This window comes from Corythoichthys intestinalis, chromosome 5 (assembly GCF_030265065.1).
Source record: "Corythoichthys intestinalis isolate RoL2023-P3 chromosome 5, ASM3026506v1, whole genome shotgun sequence".
Lineage (NCBI taxonomy): Eukaryota > Metazoa > Chordata > Actinopteri > Syngnathiformes > Syngnathidae > Corythoichthys > Corythoichthys intestinalis.
In genome coordinates, this window is record NC_080399.1 from 25,038,412 (window position 1) to 25,056,710 (window position 18,299).

The 18,299-nt window shown below is 39.1% G+C and overlaps 1 protein-coding gene across 1 annotated transcript in view; it reads left to right on the forward strand.

Moving 5' to 3' along the window:
- Positions 1-18,299, forward strand: part of iqsec3b (IQ motif and Sec7 domain ArfGEF 3b) — a 129,435-nt gene that overhangs the window by 89,450 nt on the left and 21,686 nt on the right. The window contains exon 8 of the mRNA XM_057836675.1: positions 17,143-17,309. Coding sequence (XP_057692658.1) covers positions 17,143-17,309 — 167 coding nt within the window. The remainder of the gene's footprint in view (positions 1-17,142; positions 17,310-18,299) is intronic.

Consider the following 18,299-nt stretch of genomic DNA (forward strand, 5'->3'; position numbering starts at 1 on the left):
TGTGTGTATGTGATGTGCCGTCATCGTGGCATCGAAGGCTTCTTTGTGCCAGCTGGCGTGTGAACCTTCATGATATGAAGATGCCAGGCTGCTGTTGGAACAGACTGCTGACATAAGATGTGGAGCCAAGAGTGACACACAGACAAACACACACGATATTGCTGTTTATTCACACAGTGGTGCATAAACATGCGCAAATAAGTGTGTGTGCATTTGTGTCCGTGGAGGCATTCAGTAGTGGAGCTCTCCTCGACTCAACATTTGCTGCATATTACATCAAGTAGACGAGTCAGGAGGCTGCTGTGTCACAGCAGGAAGCAAAAACCAAATCAAAATTAAAAAATATGTTAATAATTAAACATGGAAGAAGATGAAGGTTTTATTTATTTATTTTTTACATCAATTTTTTTTAGAATGGTCAAAAGTAATTGAATGGTACAGGCAAAAAAAAAAAAAAGATTTTCAGGGTGAATTTGGATGAAAAAACTGAAAATAGACCACTTTTTATTCCTACAGCATTTAAGGGTGTGTCTTAGTTCATCCATTCACTGCTTCTGACGGTGTTAGACTTCAAATACATTTTAATTGGGATGGCTGGCATTGAATGATCATGGTTTTTGGCCATTGCCTGCAAAACACGTCCAATCCATTTTGACTGCGGGAAGCTGGCAGCCATTGATCTTTGCTGTCCTCAGTGGCGGACTTGGCAATTTTGGGGCCTAAGGCGAACATATCCAGGGGCCCTCTTCATGAGTCAGGGGTTAAAAAGGTGAGAAGGGTGTGGAGGAAATATGTTCTGGTACACTAGGGCTGTCCTAAACGACAAATTTTCTCCTGATTAGTCAGCCGACTAGTTTTACTATTAATCGACTAATCTAACAATTTTTTTTTTTTTTTTTACTAATTTAGCAATGAAATTTTTGTTGACGCTTATTTATTCTCATAACTATTTTGGAACACTTAAATTCTTTATTAAAGTACAAATAATCATGTTAATAACAATAATTAATCACAAACAAACAATGAGATTAAATGCTGATAGCATTTACTAGTGCAAAAGAATGGAAAGTAAACAGATTCAGAACACTGACTTTGCCTTTCCAACATTATTCAAAACAATTCTTAAAAAAAAAACTAGCAATATTATTATAGTATACTACTATACATAATAGTAGTATAATAATTATAATAGTTATTCATTGCCAATCATATTTGTCATGAAGAGTGTCATTTGAAATCTATTCTTAGTGTAGAATCTGTATTATGTAGTATTTACTCAACATATTATAATATTAATTCTGAAGTAAGTGGGATTAACTCCAGAAATCATCATTTATATGACGAACATGACGTGCTTTTGCTGTTAACCAGCTGTGTAATTTTATGACTGATTGGAACTGTACTACATTGTTTCACCACAGGGCGTGCTGTCGTGTATTTTATGTTCGGTGTGAAGAAAGTTAAAAGAGGCATTAGAGGCCTGTTCTCAACTTCTCCCTCACTGCACTTTGGCTCTCATGGAGAGCACGTTCGCTCATGTGTTCGAAATAAACGATAGCCGACGTGCTAAGTATCAAGTGAGCTGTAAAAATAGCAAGCTTAGTGGCGTGAAAACCACGGGTGAGCTCAGTGAAGCTAACAAACAGCTAAGTGAGCTAAATGAAGCTAAGCGACTGATACTCAGTCCGTCGTCGTGGAACAGTCCATTGTTGTGCGTGTGTGTGTGTGTGTGTGGGGGGGGAGATAATATAAATTCCACATTCAAATGGCTTTCTTTTTTGTTTTGTTATTTTTTTGTTTGGTATGCTGACATAATTATGCATGACGAATAGCTGGGAGTGCTGCTGGCTCCGGTGGCCCAAGCCGTTGCTCGTTGGGGCAAGGGCAGCTGGTTGGGGGCCCCCTACTGGTTGGGGGCCTAAGGCGATTGTCTACTTCGCCTGAATAGTAGATCCGCCTATGGCCGTTCCACCCAGTTAAAATGGATTGGAAGTCTATCACTGTCAATGCCAGCCAATGATTTTATTTATGAACTAAAATTAAAGCGTTACAAGGGCAGGACGCTTGTGTGTTTCCTTAGTTTGAGTTTTGTAAGTGGTAATATGCCGAGGTTGCTGCGTAACTTGGGTTTGTCTATTGCTATACATGGTGGCCAATGAGTTAAAAAATAATGAATGTTAAAAAAAAAAAATGGACTGTAACCTCTTGGCCATTTATCGAGACATTCTGATTCAGATTCAAATCAAAATGACAGACTTTCTGGATACTTGTGACTTTTTTCTGCATTTTTTTTTTTTTAACTTCTGGGGAAAAAAAATCATTTGTTCCCGCCCACATTAGGCCCACGCAAATGGCTTTTGTTAGCAGCTACTTACAGTGTCAATGTAATGTCATTAGTGACACTGAGCAACACATCGTGCTGTTAAGTGCTAAATAAAGTTCAAGAACAAGAAATGTGCTGCAGTGTATATCCTACGGTGCCACGTTGGCGTCTCGCCTCAGTCGCTGTGATAAAAGCCCCCCCCCGACTACCGGAATACACCAGTGTGTAAGCACAAGTGACAGTCAAGGAGTTTGGGAGGTGCCGTTTGAAGCCTGCGGCCGGCGACAGAGCAGACAAAGTGCAGCATTCCATCACACTCGTGCGAGCCAACGTGACGAGTGTTACTTCGCCACCGAGGGCGCAAACCGCTTTACACTGTCAAACTTTTCAACCTTTCGGCATCATTAATGGCGTCCGTTTCTTGTCAGCCACTGTTGGTGGTGTCACAACCTTGCTTTGCTGAGTTTACGATCTTATAGGGGTCATACTTTTTCACGATTTGAATACTTGAACTTATTAGAAGTCTTCTGAAAGACGCAAAAGGGGGTAAATGTCCAATCAAGGCCTGGGGCCAGATCCACTTTACCACATGATTTTGTGTGACCCACAAAGAACATCTTGTGTATTGACTTCATGTTTCTTGCTAAAACACCAAAACTCCAGATTGAGGTCACTCTTTAAAAGATTGAAACCTTGCAAGCACCAGTTTAGGGTTTAGTCCCCCTTTCGCCCAATGTCACCTGGGACATGTCCAAAACTTATAATGCATTTTAAGTGATTAAAAACCATATACACTATATATACAGTTGGGCAAATAAGTATTTAGTCAACTGCTAATTGTGCAAGTTCTCCCACTTGAAAATACTAGAGAGGCCTGTAATTGTCAACATGGGTAAACCTCAACCATGAGAGACAGAATGTGGAAAAAAAAACAGAAAATTACATTGTTTGATTTTTAAAGAATTTATTTGCAAATCATGGTGGAAAATAAGTATTTGGTCAATACCAAAAGTTCATCTCAATACTTTGTTATGTACCCTTTGTCGGCAACAACGGAGGCCAAACGTTTTCTGTAACTCTTCACAAGCTTTTCACACACTGTTGCTGGTATTTTGGCCCATTCCTCCATGCAGATCTCCTCTAGTGCAGTGATGTTTTGGGGCTGTCAAACGATTACAATTTTTAGTCGAGTTAATCACAGCTTAAAAATTAATTAATCGTAATTAATCACAATTCAAACCATCTCTAAAATATGCGCTATTTTTCTGTAAATTATTGTTGGTATGGAAAGATAAGACAAGACGGATGTATACATTCAACATACTGTACATAAGTACTGTATTTGTTTATTATAACAATAAATTGAGATGGCATTAACATTATCAACATTCTTTCTATGAAAGGGATCCAAGGATAGAAAGACTTGTAATTCTTAAAAGATAAATGTGAGTACAAATTATAGTAATTTTGATAGTTTGTATATTGTGACTAAATATCGCCACCTAGTGTATTTGTTGAGCTAAACGAAATGTTTGAATAGAGTTTGACCAAAGTCTGAGAATTATTTTGCATAGCTATTTTGATTGGGAATGCCAGTTCTGTTTGCATTGAGCGCTTTTCTTTTTGTGAACATTTTTTTTTTTTTTTGAGTGATAGGAATATTATTTCTGTTGTGCTTGCACTAAATGATATTGTAGCGACTTAACTGTTCTTAACTGCCCAAATTTATGATGGGGAGTTGGGCAACCATGACTGTCAGTGGTGGCTGCAAATGGTATATCTTCTCTGCGTTGTGTTAAGAAAAAGCTCATCTCCTGTCATTCTTCTCCACGTCGCTCGACACAATAGTTTTAATTGTTGTGGAAGAGATGCCAAAGCTTATACCAGTAAATAGCACGGCTCCAAGGAATGCCTGTGTCCAATCCACTCGCTTGTCTCTGCCTCTTACCTCACAATATACATAAAACGGCGCCATTGTAGTCTGTTCGCGGCAATGCGTGAGTGGGTTGTTCCGCACATGCGTTAAATGCGTTAAATATTTTAACTTAATTAAAAAAAAATAATTACCGCCCGTTAACGCGATAATTTTGACAGCATATATATATATATACATGTGTACATCCTATATACATGTCTTATGTAAATATATCTCTTTCCAATGCTAAATCTGAATAAAGACATTGAACACACACAAACACACAAAAATTCTACCTCGCGGTTTTTCACTTATCGCAGCAGGTTCTGGTCCCCATTAACCGCAACAATGAGGGATGACTGTATATTGAAAAAGTTTTTTTTTTTTGTTAATAACATGGTCACCACCTGACACCTGGCTTGCTACCGAGTCACTTTGAATAAGGCGCTATTGGAACGGAAAAGTAAACCGTTAACAGAAGAGGCGTTAACATGGCACAAAAACGAATTAGCAATTTTTTCTATACAAAAATAGCAACATTTCCTCAAATTCAATTCGAAAATGAAGATGTTTGTCCTTTGGCGTCTTCAAATAGGTAAAATATGCTTGCATTGTTGCAATGATATTGTTTGTTGTTGCTGTTGAGCTGCAGCCGTGCAGAGCGCTGTTGGATATTCATGTGCAATTTATTTTAGTGTTGTGTGGCTTATTTGCCATTTAAGTTTTCAAATGTGTTCCTGTGTCATTGCGCCGTTTAGCATCAATGATTTGGATTATAATACACGGGCGCGTTTTTTTTCCAAATGAAATAGAACGTCATCTTTGTAGTAGCCTAGTAGTAGTACGTAAACTATCCAGCATGTGTGTGTACTGCCATTGTGTATGCCTTGTATGGAGAAAACGCACGAGCAAATTTGGACCGAGATGGCAGTTTTTTGATGGTCCTCAGCACCCCCTGCTGTGAGTGACTTCCAGCGACCTTGCGATCCAACAAAATAGGTTTGAAGTCACAACAAACATTCATAAATAAGGCACGCTGTCAATCTTTGGGGAAAAAAAACAGATTTTGAAGTGATCCTTATAGTGTGAAAAATATGGTGCCGCATTCACAGTCATAATGACCCTCTGAGGGAAGCTATGATTATCTACGATGAGTTTGACTCTGATGGTGCAGCGGATATGTGCGTGCGCCCTACCACATTGCACCCAGACTCCTGTTTACATTGGCTGCCATTGACGGCTTCAGACCTCCAACCCAGCCAGCCAGCCAGCCAGCCAGCCAGCCAGCCAGCCAGCCAGCCAGCCAGCCAGCCAGCCAGCCAGCCAGCCAGCCAGCCACTCCCAGTTAAAATGGATTGGACGTCTATGGCAATCAATGACACTGAAACCTGATCATTCACTGTAGGCCTGCAGAATATATGGTTTGAACATCACCATCTCAATGTGCGCCTGCAGAATAGTCCCATCGTGTGATTGTTTTTTTTTTTTTTTTTTTTTTTTTTAATGTAAACTTTTTTTTTTTTCCATAAAAGCAGCAATTGTGCAGAGACATGGCTTCCTGGATCCCTTTTATGTACGCCATCATTATCATCATCATTCACAGATGAACCCCCTTAGCCTGGATAAAACGGTATTGTATGAAAACTAGGGATGTCCTGATCGCACATTTTTGCACCCGAGTCTAAGTCCAAATCCAAGTCACCCAATTTTGAGAAACTGCCGATGCCGAGTCCTGATCCAATACCGAAAAAAAAAAACATGTTTGTTTTCTTTTTTGTGCTTTGTTGCTCACTGCCGAGAACAGCCTCTCACTTACACATTGAATGAGTTGCCACAGCACAATTCAGACTGCGTACCAAGTAGGGTTGTTCCGATCATGTTTTTTTGCTCCCGATCCGATCCCGATCGTTTTAGTTTGAGTATCTGCCGATCCCGATATTTCCCGATCCGATTGCTTTTTTTTTTGGTTGCTCCCGATTCAATTCCAATCATTTCCAATAATTTTTCCCGATCATATACATTTTGGCAATGCATAAAGAAAAAAATGAATAAAACTCAGACAAATATATACATTCAACATACAGTACATAAGTACTGTATTTGTTTATTATGACAATAAATCCTCAAGATGGCATTTACATTATTAACATTCTTTCTGTGAGAGGGATCCACGGATAGAAAGACTTGTAATTCTTAAAGGATAAATGTGACTTTGTATATTGTGACTAATTATTGCCATCTAGTGCAGGGGTTTTCAACCCAGTCCTCAAGGCACACTGTGGGTCCTGGTTTTTGTTCCAGCCGATCCAGCAGAGACAGTTGAACCAATGAGGCTTCTGCTAAAACAAGCCACACCTGACTGCAATCAACTGATTGCACTTGTAAAACACCAGATTGGGGAAAAAGTGTTGTCATCTTGTTTGGTAAGAATGAAATCCTGCACCCACAGTGTGCCTTAGTGGAATAGGTTGGGAACCCCTGATCTAGTGTATTTGTTGAGCTTTCAGTAAATGATACTGCAGCCATTTAACTTCTGCCCAAATGCATGATGGGAAGTGCAACCATGACTGTGCGTAGGGGCACCAATTGATATATGTTCTCTGCGTTGGGAAAGAACATAGGGTGTTAAGAAAATGATCAACTACTACCTTTCTTCACCACATTGCCTCCCACGTTATTTTTAATTGCTGAGAGAGGTATTGTAAGGCTTTAGCCACATAAAAAATGGCTCCAAAGGCTATCAAAATTCTCTTTACTCATTATACGCTGCCTTTTAGCGTTATCTATAGGTAAAATGGCGTCTTCATAGATTGAACGCGACAATCTGTGAGTGGGTCGTGCAGCGCATACGTTAATTATTTAACGTGATTAATTTAAAAAAATCAATTACCGCCGTTAACGCAATAAATTTGATAGCCCTGCTTTAAGCCAAAGCTACTCTGGATGAGCGTAAGACATTTTGTCTGTAACGTTAAATACAATTAGAAAACGATTTAAATTAAAAAAAAAAAAAAAAAAAGGCATGTCCGATATTTTTTTGCCGATTCCGATACTACATCTCTAATAAATCTTCTTTAGTACCAAGCTTAATGATGATTAACACATTTGAGTCTTTGATCATACTATCGTAGAGCTACCGAGGCCAGATCAAACCTACAAACCTGTCAATCATCGTTAACTTTTAGTACCCAACGAAGGAAGGAGCGTGAGAGACTGAACGAGTATGATGCAGAAAAACATAATTAAAAATCCAATCCTTTTTACCCAGTTCCGATCCTCTGAAAGGCCTCCTGAAAATCCAGATCCTCTTCCGCTCGGCCCGTTTTCCGATCATGTGATCAGATCAGGGCATCTATAATGAAATCAATGTGGTCATAGTCAGTGTTCTCAGTAACGCGTTAGTTACTGTAATCTGATTACTTTCTTTCAGTAACGAGCAATCCAACGCGTTCATTTTTCCAAGCCAGTAATCCGATTAAAGTTACTTTCCTTAGTTCCTGTGCGTTACTATTTTGTTTTTGCCTCATAATGTACGTAGAATGAAGAATACTGTAGTCATGTACGAAGAGCATTTGAATAGAAAATATTGCTCTTGAGTTTGGGAGTGACATCACATCTCATGTTTTCTCATCGGGGAAAAAAAAAACGGGTCACGTGTATTACGATGCTGTTTGAGTGCTGTCTGCCACGGCGGTCAACAACATAGCATTCTGACGATGCAGCGAGGCTAACAGTGAAAGGCAGGATATACAGTATATACCGCAAATGGACGCCTTTGCTCACTGGAAATACAGCCATTGCTTCACATTTCTGTCCAGTAAAGATGACAAAAATATCTCCGTGCGTTGCAAACTTTGCGCTGGCTGAAAAAGACTGTCGGCTGCTAAAAACTCTACATCCAATTCAACAAGGAAGCACTTGGAATTTCAGTCCAACGCGACAAAACTCGAAACAACCCTACAGGTGACAAGACAGCCAGCAATTCTACAGTTTGTAACCAGCCTTTATGCACATTTTATTGCTAGTGTTTGTAACCATAGGCGGCGTTTTACTTTTGTGGGGCTGGGGGCAAAGCATGTTAATGACTGAAACAAAAGTCAAAAGTTTGGACACACGCCTCATCATTTTTGCGTTTTACATATTTTCAGTACTATTGTCATTCCTCTCTGAATACATCAAAACTATGAACGAACATGTGGAATGGCAAAAAAAGTGAAATAACTGAAAACAGGTTTTGTATTCTACATTCTTCAAAGTATCCACCTTTGAGGTGTTGCCAAACTTTTGGCCAATACCGTATATATAGACCCTACCCACCGACGTCACAAAATCACGTGCTCGCTGTATGGTTCCGCCCCCTTGTCCGTCATTTTGTGTCTGTATTATCAATGGTCTCAATTGATCGAGCAATTTATAATGCATTTCATGGAAGACCCGGTGCTTTCGGATGCCGTAAACTCACTTGATGCGTTGCATAAAAGGCGTTATGTGGAAAAGCTTCAGTTTATCCATTCGCCAGATCCATATTTGATGCCTAAATCGATGTTTTTCGACCCGCTGTCTCCCCCGTATTTGCCTGACATTTGCTAGCTACCCTGATATGTACAACTATCTTGTCCACACAAAATCAGCCTATTCTCACGAAAGTTTGAAAAACTTTAAGAGCTTGGAGGCTTATAAATACTTCGTTGCTGGTTGGGTGAAACAGGTCCTCGTCCACGAAAATTCGGCAGGAATCTATCTTGTGCTTGGAAAGGTGAGTTACGAAATTTTCAATTCAAAATGTTTTGTTCTTGCTAACATCCACTGTCAAGTCTAATGTATTTCATGTCATTTGTCAATGGAGCTAGGGCTTTTAATGTTTATATGGTTTAGCGATAGCCTCTCACTACATACATACGTGTATGTTGTCGGCGATTAGCCTAGCAATGATCTTAATTGTGGTTGTCAGCCCAAAACCCTCTAAATATATATTAAATGCATCTTACCAGATATAAAATGACTACTACATAATCTGTGGTAATCGTTTGGAGCCCAGTTTTCTCGTCGAATTGCAGCAGCCCATCTCGCTCTCTCCTCTCCGGGTCTCTCGGAATCCGGTAGAACTTCAAGTCTCTCCGTCTATCTTCTCTGTTATTGCAACCGACCGCCACACACGCCTTCACCATTTTGATTATTAATGTTAACGAGCAGAAAAACACGCCGTAAATAGGCGGAATGTATGTAGCCGTAACAGGTAAACACGATTTGTTGACGGACAATTGGGCGGCACCAGTCAGGAGGCCGGAGTTGTGACGTCACGTGAGTAGGGTCTATAGTGTACATATATATAAAACTGTTCAAGCTGAGTTGTTGGTTGTGTTTGAAAGCTTAGGTTTACAGAAATTCTAAATATCCATCCTGCCTCCACATGTGTAGGTTTGGCTTAGCAAAAAAAGATAGTCTCTTAGGTGCTAGTTACATGATCTGCTCGAAAAATGATTTTGACCCATTATGAAATACGTTGTAGGATTCTTGTTCACTTCATTCATTTTTGTTGTTTGTTTTATTGCTTTACAACTTTTATAGACAATATTTTAACAACTAGGTCTTTATTTTAAAGGGGAAGTTCAGAATTTTTGACATCAGGCTTTATCTTGGAGTCAGCTGGGGTTTATGTAGTCGTTGGAGTTGATTTGAACAAATTCCGTGCAGTTTGTCAGTTATTTGTTAGTTTCAGGGCTCCGGAGTGGCTAAGCTAGCGCGGGTCAATGGTGGTTAAAATCAACTCCATCGACTAATTAAACCCCCGCTAACTCAAAGATTAAGCCTTATGTGAAAAATTCAGTTAGATGTGATGACATTTTTTTATTGTCATTTTTAAGTTGAAGCAGCAAAAGGAGAAACATTGGTAAAAAGTAACTGATAAGTTACTTTTAAAATAACTTAGTTACTTTGATAATAAAGTAATAGGTAAAGTAACTAGATTACTTTCTTGAGGTGTAATCAGTAATCAGTAATTAAATTACTTTTTTAAGTAATCTGTGACAACACTGGTCATAGTGAGTCAACCATAGTCTTTCCTAACACAGCCATTCAAGTCTGTTGAAAATTCTTCTAGTTTTAATATCGCAAACCCCCCAAAAATCGAAATGTCATTTTTTTCCAATATCGTTCAGCCCTAATTCACTGCTCGACCTCCCAATATAGATTGATGTAGTATGTCACCATCAATGGCAGTGAAAGTGCTAAACGGAAAGACTTTTTAGCTTTCCAACCTTTCAGATTGTAGATGTAGAAAACATGATGTGTAGCCCAAATTATGTAAATCACCCACTTGTAATATCACAATTTCGAACATTTAAAAACATTAGACATTGGAAAACAGGCAGATCCCATTGTGCTAGTGTAATTTCACACTTTATGGGAGAACAGGCCCTTCTGAGATGCAACTAACTGGGAAAAAAGCAATTCAAAAGTGCATTTCCCCCTTTAATTAATTGCACAACCTTCCCTAAAGCAGACCCGTCCAGATGCTACTATTGTTTCTTTCCTCCTATTCTAACCAGCTCTCAATCCATATCTTAAAATTAGAACAGAACGCAAAAGTGTGCCATAATAACAATAAAGCCAGGAGCCATGAAGTCAGAGGGTCCGCTTCATTAAGTTAGACTGCGCTTCTGGATCCACAAAGAAGGTTTTCAGAGGTGTTTCTAATATTCTGCAGAAGCCTGCAGGTGGAACTCAAGAGAGCTGGGTTGAATATTAACAGATCTTTCAGTAACATTTCATACAGTAGCCTACTGAAGCATTTTTGACCAAATGAATGAAAAGTTCAGCAGGTTTCATTTGGAGGCTTGATGCTTTTATACTGAATCAAATACGAGTTATGCAGTGAAATAAATTCTAGATGCATTTTTGAGGTTTTTAAATTTGCATATTTTATCTTTAGCTCCAAATTGGCAATTGATTAATCCTTAATCCCTATCCTATTGCTTCGCAAGAATTCTGTTACCATCATTCCCCTTTGTAAAAAAGAAAGAAAATCCTGATAATCTTTTAATGAGATTGAAAAAAAGAACCCTCATTAAAAAGATGTTGCCCAAATCTAGACACAGAATCACCAGAGAGAAGAATATTTTCTACAATTGAAACACTTTTTTGTGTGAAATACAGCGGTACGAAAAAGTATCTGAACCTTTTGGAATTTCTCACATTTCTGCATAAAATCCTCATCAAATGTAATTTGATCTTTGTCAAAATCACACAGATGTAAAAACAGTGTCTGCTTTAACTAAAACCACCCAAACATTTATAGGTTTCCATATTTTAATAAGGATAGCATGCAAACAATGACAGAAGGGGGAAAAATAAGTAAGTGAACCATCTGCCCAAGGACACTTAAAGAGCAATTGAAACCATTTTTTACCAAACAATTTAAGTCAGGTGTGTGCCCAATCACTGTTGAGTGGTTTAATGCTGCCCTGCCCACTATAAAACACACACCTGGTAAGAATGTAAGAATGTGTTGATGAGAAGCATTGTCTTATGTGCATCATGGCTCGGTCAAAAGAGCTGTCTGTAGACATAAATAAAGCTGGGAAAGGATACAAAACCATCTCTAAAAGTCTGGATGTTCATCAATCGACAGTCAGAGTAGTTGTCTCTGGAGAAAGTTTGGCACTGTTGCTTCTCTCCCAAGGAATGGCCGTCCACCGGAGATGACGCCAAGAGTTCAGCGCAGAATACTCAGAGAGGTAAAAAGAACCCTAGAGCAGGGGTCCCTAACCTTTTTTGCACCACAGACCGGTGTTAATTGGGTCTTTTTTTCACGGACCGGTGTTCTGACAAATTTTGCAACCCATCAAAAATTGCAACGATGTGGTTCTGCGCATGCGCGTAACGTTAAACATAGCCTCAAAATGCGCAAATGCAGCGATTCCAAAGTAAACAGTACTTAAACTTTCTTGAAAGAAAGGAATATTAACTTACGTTTGATCATGGAAGGACTTGTAGAAAATTTCTCCACAGATACATCCTGCCATCTTAGCTGCACACAACAACTGCACACTGCTCTCACCATTAACGACTTCGCCTTGTCGTTAAGCATTAATTAAGAAGCCCGCTTCACAAAGATACGATGTTGGAAATTGTAGCAAGGTTTTCAATGCTCTCGTAGCGATGTCAGGATATTCTGGAATGACTTTAATCCAGAACCTCGGTAGAGTTGTTGTCTCAAATGTACGTTTAATAAGGTCGCCGTCATTTGCGATCTCTACAAGTTGATCCTCCTGTTGCACAGTCATGCTCGAATCACTCGGTTTATTCACAAACGGGTTACGAATCCACTCCTTCGCAGTTCGTGGGTCTTCGAGGTTGTAGGCTCATCAGGTGCCCTTTTCGCTGTAAAAATATCTCCAAAGACATCTGTTTTCCAGTCATCTTCACTCGTGTGGGGGCTAATTATTTCTGGGAACAAATGTGCTGCGCCCGCGGTCTACTAATACGTTATTATCGAGGATAAGCGTACATAGATATGTTATATACACAAACAAGATGTACTGCTAGCAGTCCAATCAATGGATTTCTATGACGACATTCTAATCTATCCCGTATATTTATATCGAGAGTTGACAGGGATATTGGTGTGTTAAGCAGGGGCACAGAGTTAATTTGGTCAGAATGCGGTCGTCATTAAATTATTATTTCTGTGCGGCCCGGGAGCAAATGCGCCTCGGCCCGGCAGATGGGGCCCCCTGCCCTAGAGTGTCTGCTAAAGACAGAAATCCCTGGTACAATTCAATATCTCTGTGTACACATCAACTATATGTAAAACTAGGGTTGTTCCGATCATGTTTTTTTGCTCCCAATCCGATCCCGATCGTTTTAGTTTGAGTATCTGCCGATCCTGATATTTCCTGATCCGATTGCTTTTTTTGCTCCCGATTCAATTCCAATCATTCCCGATAATTTTTCCCGATCACATACATTTTGGCAATGCATTAAGAAAAAAATGAATAAAACTCGGACGAATATATACATTCAACATAGAGTACATAAGTACTGTATTTGTTTATTATGACAATAAATCTTTAAGATGGCATTTACATTATTAACATTCTTTCTGTGAGAGGGATCCACGGATAGAAAGACTTGTGACTTTGTATATTGTGACTAAATATTGCCATCTAGTGTATTTGTTGAGCTTTCAGTAAATGATACTGTGGCCATCCCAAATGCATGATGGGAAGTGGAACCATGACTGTGCGTCGTGCTAGCAATTGATGTATCTTCTCTGCGTTGGGAAATAACTTAAGGTGTTAAGACAAAGATCAATTGCCACCTTGCTTCCTCACATTGCTTCCCATGATATTTCTATTCATAGGGAGAGGGGTTGCAAGGCTTTAGCCAATTAAAATAAGGCTCCAAAGACTGCCAAAATTTACTCAACTCATATTGTGCTGTCTTTTATCGCTCTAGATAAGTAAAACGGCGTCATTACAGAATGAGCGCGACAATGAGTGAGAGGGTCGTGCAGCGCATACATTAATTGCGTTTAATATTTTATCGTCACACATTTTTTAATAAATTAATTGCCGCCGTTATCTGGATATTTTTGATAACCCTACCTTAAGCCTAAACTAAAGACTCTGGATGAGTGTAATATATTGTCTGTAACGTTAAATACAATTAGAAAACGATTTAATTAAAAAAAAAAATCTATATATATATATATATATATATATATATATATATATATATATATATTAGGGCTGTCAAAATTATCGCGTTAACGGGCGTTAATTAATTTTTTAAATTAATCACGTTAAAATATTTGACGCAATTAACGCACTAGGCCCGCTCAGACAGATTTAAATGTCAGTACAGTGAAAGGCCAACTTGTTAATTGTGTTTTATGGAGTTTTTCCGCCCTCTGCTGGCGCTTGGGTGTGACTTGCACATGTTATGTGGCGTAATGTCGCCCTCTGCTGGCGATTCAGTGCAGCTGATTATTTGGGTTTCGGCGCGCTTTTCTGACGTGTATGTCGACGCGAACTCACACTAATAGACAGTGCTATTCAGACTAGCTAACGTCCGCATCCAGTATGCAGTGGCAGTTCTCATAGCCCCATCACACTGTTTGTGTCTAATACATGCATCGCTTGTGAGTTATATTCCTCCTTTGTTTATATTCATGAGCATTAGATAGTTATTGATGATGTGTATTTGAATTTGTTCACATATATGGTGAAATGCAGTTACATTGTTAGATGCTTGTGAGCTAATTGGCTAGTGCTACTGCTCAAATGGACACGTGTGTGTACATTTTATGTTATTTTGTGATTTATGCAAGTTATTGGCACATTGCCTTGTTATTTTCAGTTTTACAAAAATAAAAGAAACGTGCTCCTGTCAAAAAGAGATGACTTCAGTAAAGCCCATGCAACTTTGCCACACCGTCTGATTTCTTTTTGGAACTTATGTTCGCTATCGGTCAATTTGTGTACTCACACACATTGAGGACAGAATAGGGCTACTAGTTTATTTTTTGATTGAAATTTTTACAAATTTTATTAAAACGAAAACATTAAGAGGCATTTTAATATAACATTTCTATAACTTGTACTAATATTCATCTTTTAAGAACTACAAGTCTTTCTATCCATGGATCATCACTTTAACAGAATGTTAATAATGTTAATGCCATCTTGTTGTTTTATTGTTATAATAAACAAATACAGTCCTTATGTACCGTATGTTGAATGTATATATCCATCTTGTCTTATCTTTCCATTCCAACAATAATTTACAGAAAAATATGGCATATTTTATAGATGGTTTGAATTGCGATTAATTGCGATTAATTAATTTTTAAGCTGTAATTAACTCGATTAAAAATTTTAATCGTTTGACAGCCCAAATATATATATATATATATATATATATGTATATATATATATATATACAGTGGTACCTCTACATACGAATTTAATTCGTTCCAGGACCTTGTTTGTAAGTCGAAATGGTCGTATGTCGAGCAGGATTTTCCCATAGGAATACATTATAATTCCATTAATTCGTTCCAAAGCCTAAAAACATACACTAAATTCTTAATAAATACTGCTGGCACTGTTACAAATGGCAATTAAACATAGAAAAACAAATAAGTTATAAATAAATAATTCAGAATAATATAATAATAAGAATAATAATAAATAATTATTCCTGTAAATAATGTAACGAATCGGATTCTAATATGGCGGACACTTTTTACTGTCCCTGAACGCACCGCGAAGCTGACGTCTCAGTGAGATAGGTCGGTGCGGTAGAGATAATACTTTCGTTTTCTTGAGAGCAGTCAACTGCTTAAGACAATGGGCGTTTTGTGTTGGATAAGTTCTTAAATAAATGATAAAAACGTGACGAAGGTGGCGATTTCCTTGGCAATGTTACCACAATAATAATTGTCACCTTAACTTATAAATAGTGGCGAACGGTGGTCGGAAGAGGACCATGGAGCTGTATTGTTGAGCCAGTTCAGGGACGCGCACCCCAAGCTCATATTTTTCTATAACTTGCATCTTCATTTCAAAGGTAAGCATCACTTTTTTCCTTGTTTCTCCAACTGTATCAACTTTTTTTGAAAACTGTGTTGATTTCTCACACAAGAAAATCCACCGTGCGTTCGTTTGCAGTGCTGTCATGTCGTCGTATTTCGAGCAACTCGTCGGATGTAGAAACAAATGGCGGCTCAAATTTTATGTCGGATGTCGAAAAGATCGTGTGTCGAAGTGATCGTATGTAGAGGTACCACTGTATATATATAAAAGGCATGGCCGATAATTTTTTGCCGATTCCGATACTTTGAAAATGACGTGATCGGACCTGATCGATCGGGATGCCGATCGATCGGGACATCTCTATGTAAAACTATGGCCAAGAATGGTGTTCATGGGAGGACTCCACGGAGGAAGCCACTGCTGTCTAAAAAACATTGTTGTTCTTTTAATGTTCGCAAAAAGGCACTTGGACACTCCACAGAAGTTTTGGAAAAATATTTTTTGCAGTGATGAAACTGATGAAATTGTTTGGGTGTAACACATAACGTCATGTGTGGAGGAAAAATGGAACAGCTCACCATCATCAACACCTCATCCCCACTGTGAAGCATTATGGAGGGAGCATCATGATTTGGGACTGTTTTGCTGCCTCAGGGCCTGGACAAATTACAATAATTAATGGAAGAATGAATTCAAAAGTTTATCAGGATGTTTTGCAGGACAGACTGAGGCCGTCTGTCAGAAAGTTGAAGCTAAAAAGAGGATGAATATTGCAACAAAACAATGATCCAAAACACAGAAGTAAATCAACATCAGTTTGGTTTCAGGCAAAATACACGTTCTGGAATGGCCAAGTCGAAGTCCAGACTTGAACCCCATTGAGATGCTGTGGCATGACCTAAAGACAGCGATTCATGCCGGACATCCCAGGAATCTGACTGAACTACAGCAGTTTTGAAGAATGGGCCAAGATTAGTCTTGATCAATGTGCCAGACTGATCTGCAGCTACAGGAAGTGTCTGGTTGACGTTATTGCTGGGGGGGGGGGCACAAAATATTAAATGTAATGGTTCACTTACTTACTTTTCTGGCATTGTTTGCATGCTATCCTCATTGAAATATGAAAACCTATAAATGTTTGGGTGGTTTTAGTTAAAGCAGACAGTTTTTTCATCTGTGTGATTCTGACAAAGATAAGATCAGATTTGATGGTGATTTAATGCAAACATGTGAGAAATTTCAAAAGGTTCAGATACTTTTTCACACCACTGTATATTTACATATCCGGTTCATCTATTTTAAGGATTACACTCCTTGACTTGGCATGTGTGTCTGAACCTGCTTGTGTTTTTGTGTCTACACAGCCAGCGCTACTGTATGTGCAATCCCGACGTGGTGCAGCAGTTCCACAACCCTGACACCATCTTCATCCTGGCCTTTGCCGTGGTCCTCCTCAACACTGACATGTACTCGCCCAACATTAAACCGCAGCGCAAAATGGGCCTTGATGACTTCATACGCAACCTCAGAGGTAACAGTCACGTCTTGTAGGCACGGTCATGAATTTGTATGCCGTTGACTCGAAATGAATGTTGCTCGCTCTCTTGGTGTTCCATGTCTGATATCTTAAGCTCCTCTGCTTGTGGCCCAGAGAGCACACCAGTTAATTGCGCCTCATTGCGATTTAACGATATGAGCTTGTATTTTCCAAATACATCTCATCACCTGTTTTTGCCCGGCAGCACTTTGACTTCTATTTACCTTTCCTCAACCGCACTCTTTCTTCAGTCAACAGCAGCTTCTGACAACTACTTCATTGTCATGGAAACCATGAAAAAAAAACCTTCATGATTAAGTGCAGTTATTCAGCTTTGTGTGGATGTGACTGGGCAGCATTTCAAGTGCTGCACGGGCATCTACAGACAACCCCGAAAGATTCATACCCGTGCAGAAGTATGAATTATTTCGAGCTCTGTCTATCTGTCAATACAGTGAAGAAAATAAGTATTTGAACACCCTGCTATTTTGCAAGTTCTCCCACTGAGAAATCATGAAGGGGTCTGAAATTTTAATCGTAGGTGCATGTTCACTGTGAGAAAGATAATCTAAAAAGAAAAATCCATAAATCGCAATGTATGATTTCTTAACGATTTATTTGTGTGATGCAGTTGCAAATAAGTATTTGAACACCTGAGAAAACAAATGTTGATAATTGGTACAGTAGCCTTCCTGTAGTTTTTCCATCAGGTTTTCACACACTGCAGGAGGGATTTCGGCCCACCCATCAGTCAGGTTTCTGGACACGGAGTTTGAGCTCCCTCCTAAGGTTTTTTATTGGGTTTAGGTCTGGAGACTGGCTAGGCCATGCTAGAACCTTTAATTGCTTCTTTCGGAGCCACTCCTTGGTTTTCCTGGCTGTGTGCTTCGGGTCATTGTCATGTTGAAAGACCCAGCCACTACCAATCTTCAATGCTCTGACTGAGAGAATGAGGTTGTTCTCCAAAATCTCACAATACAGGGT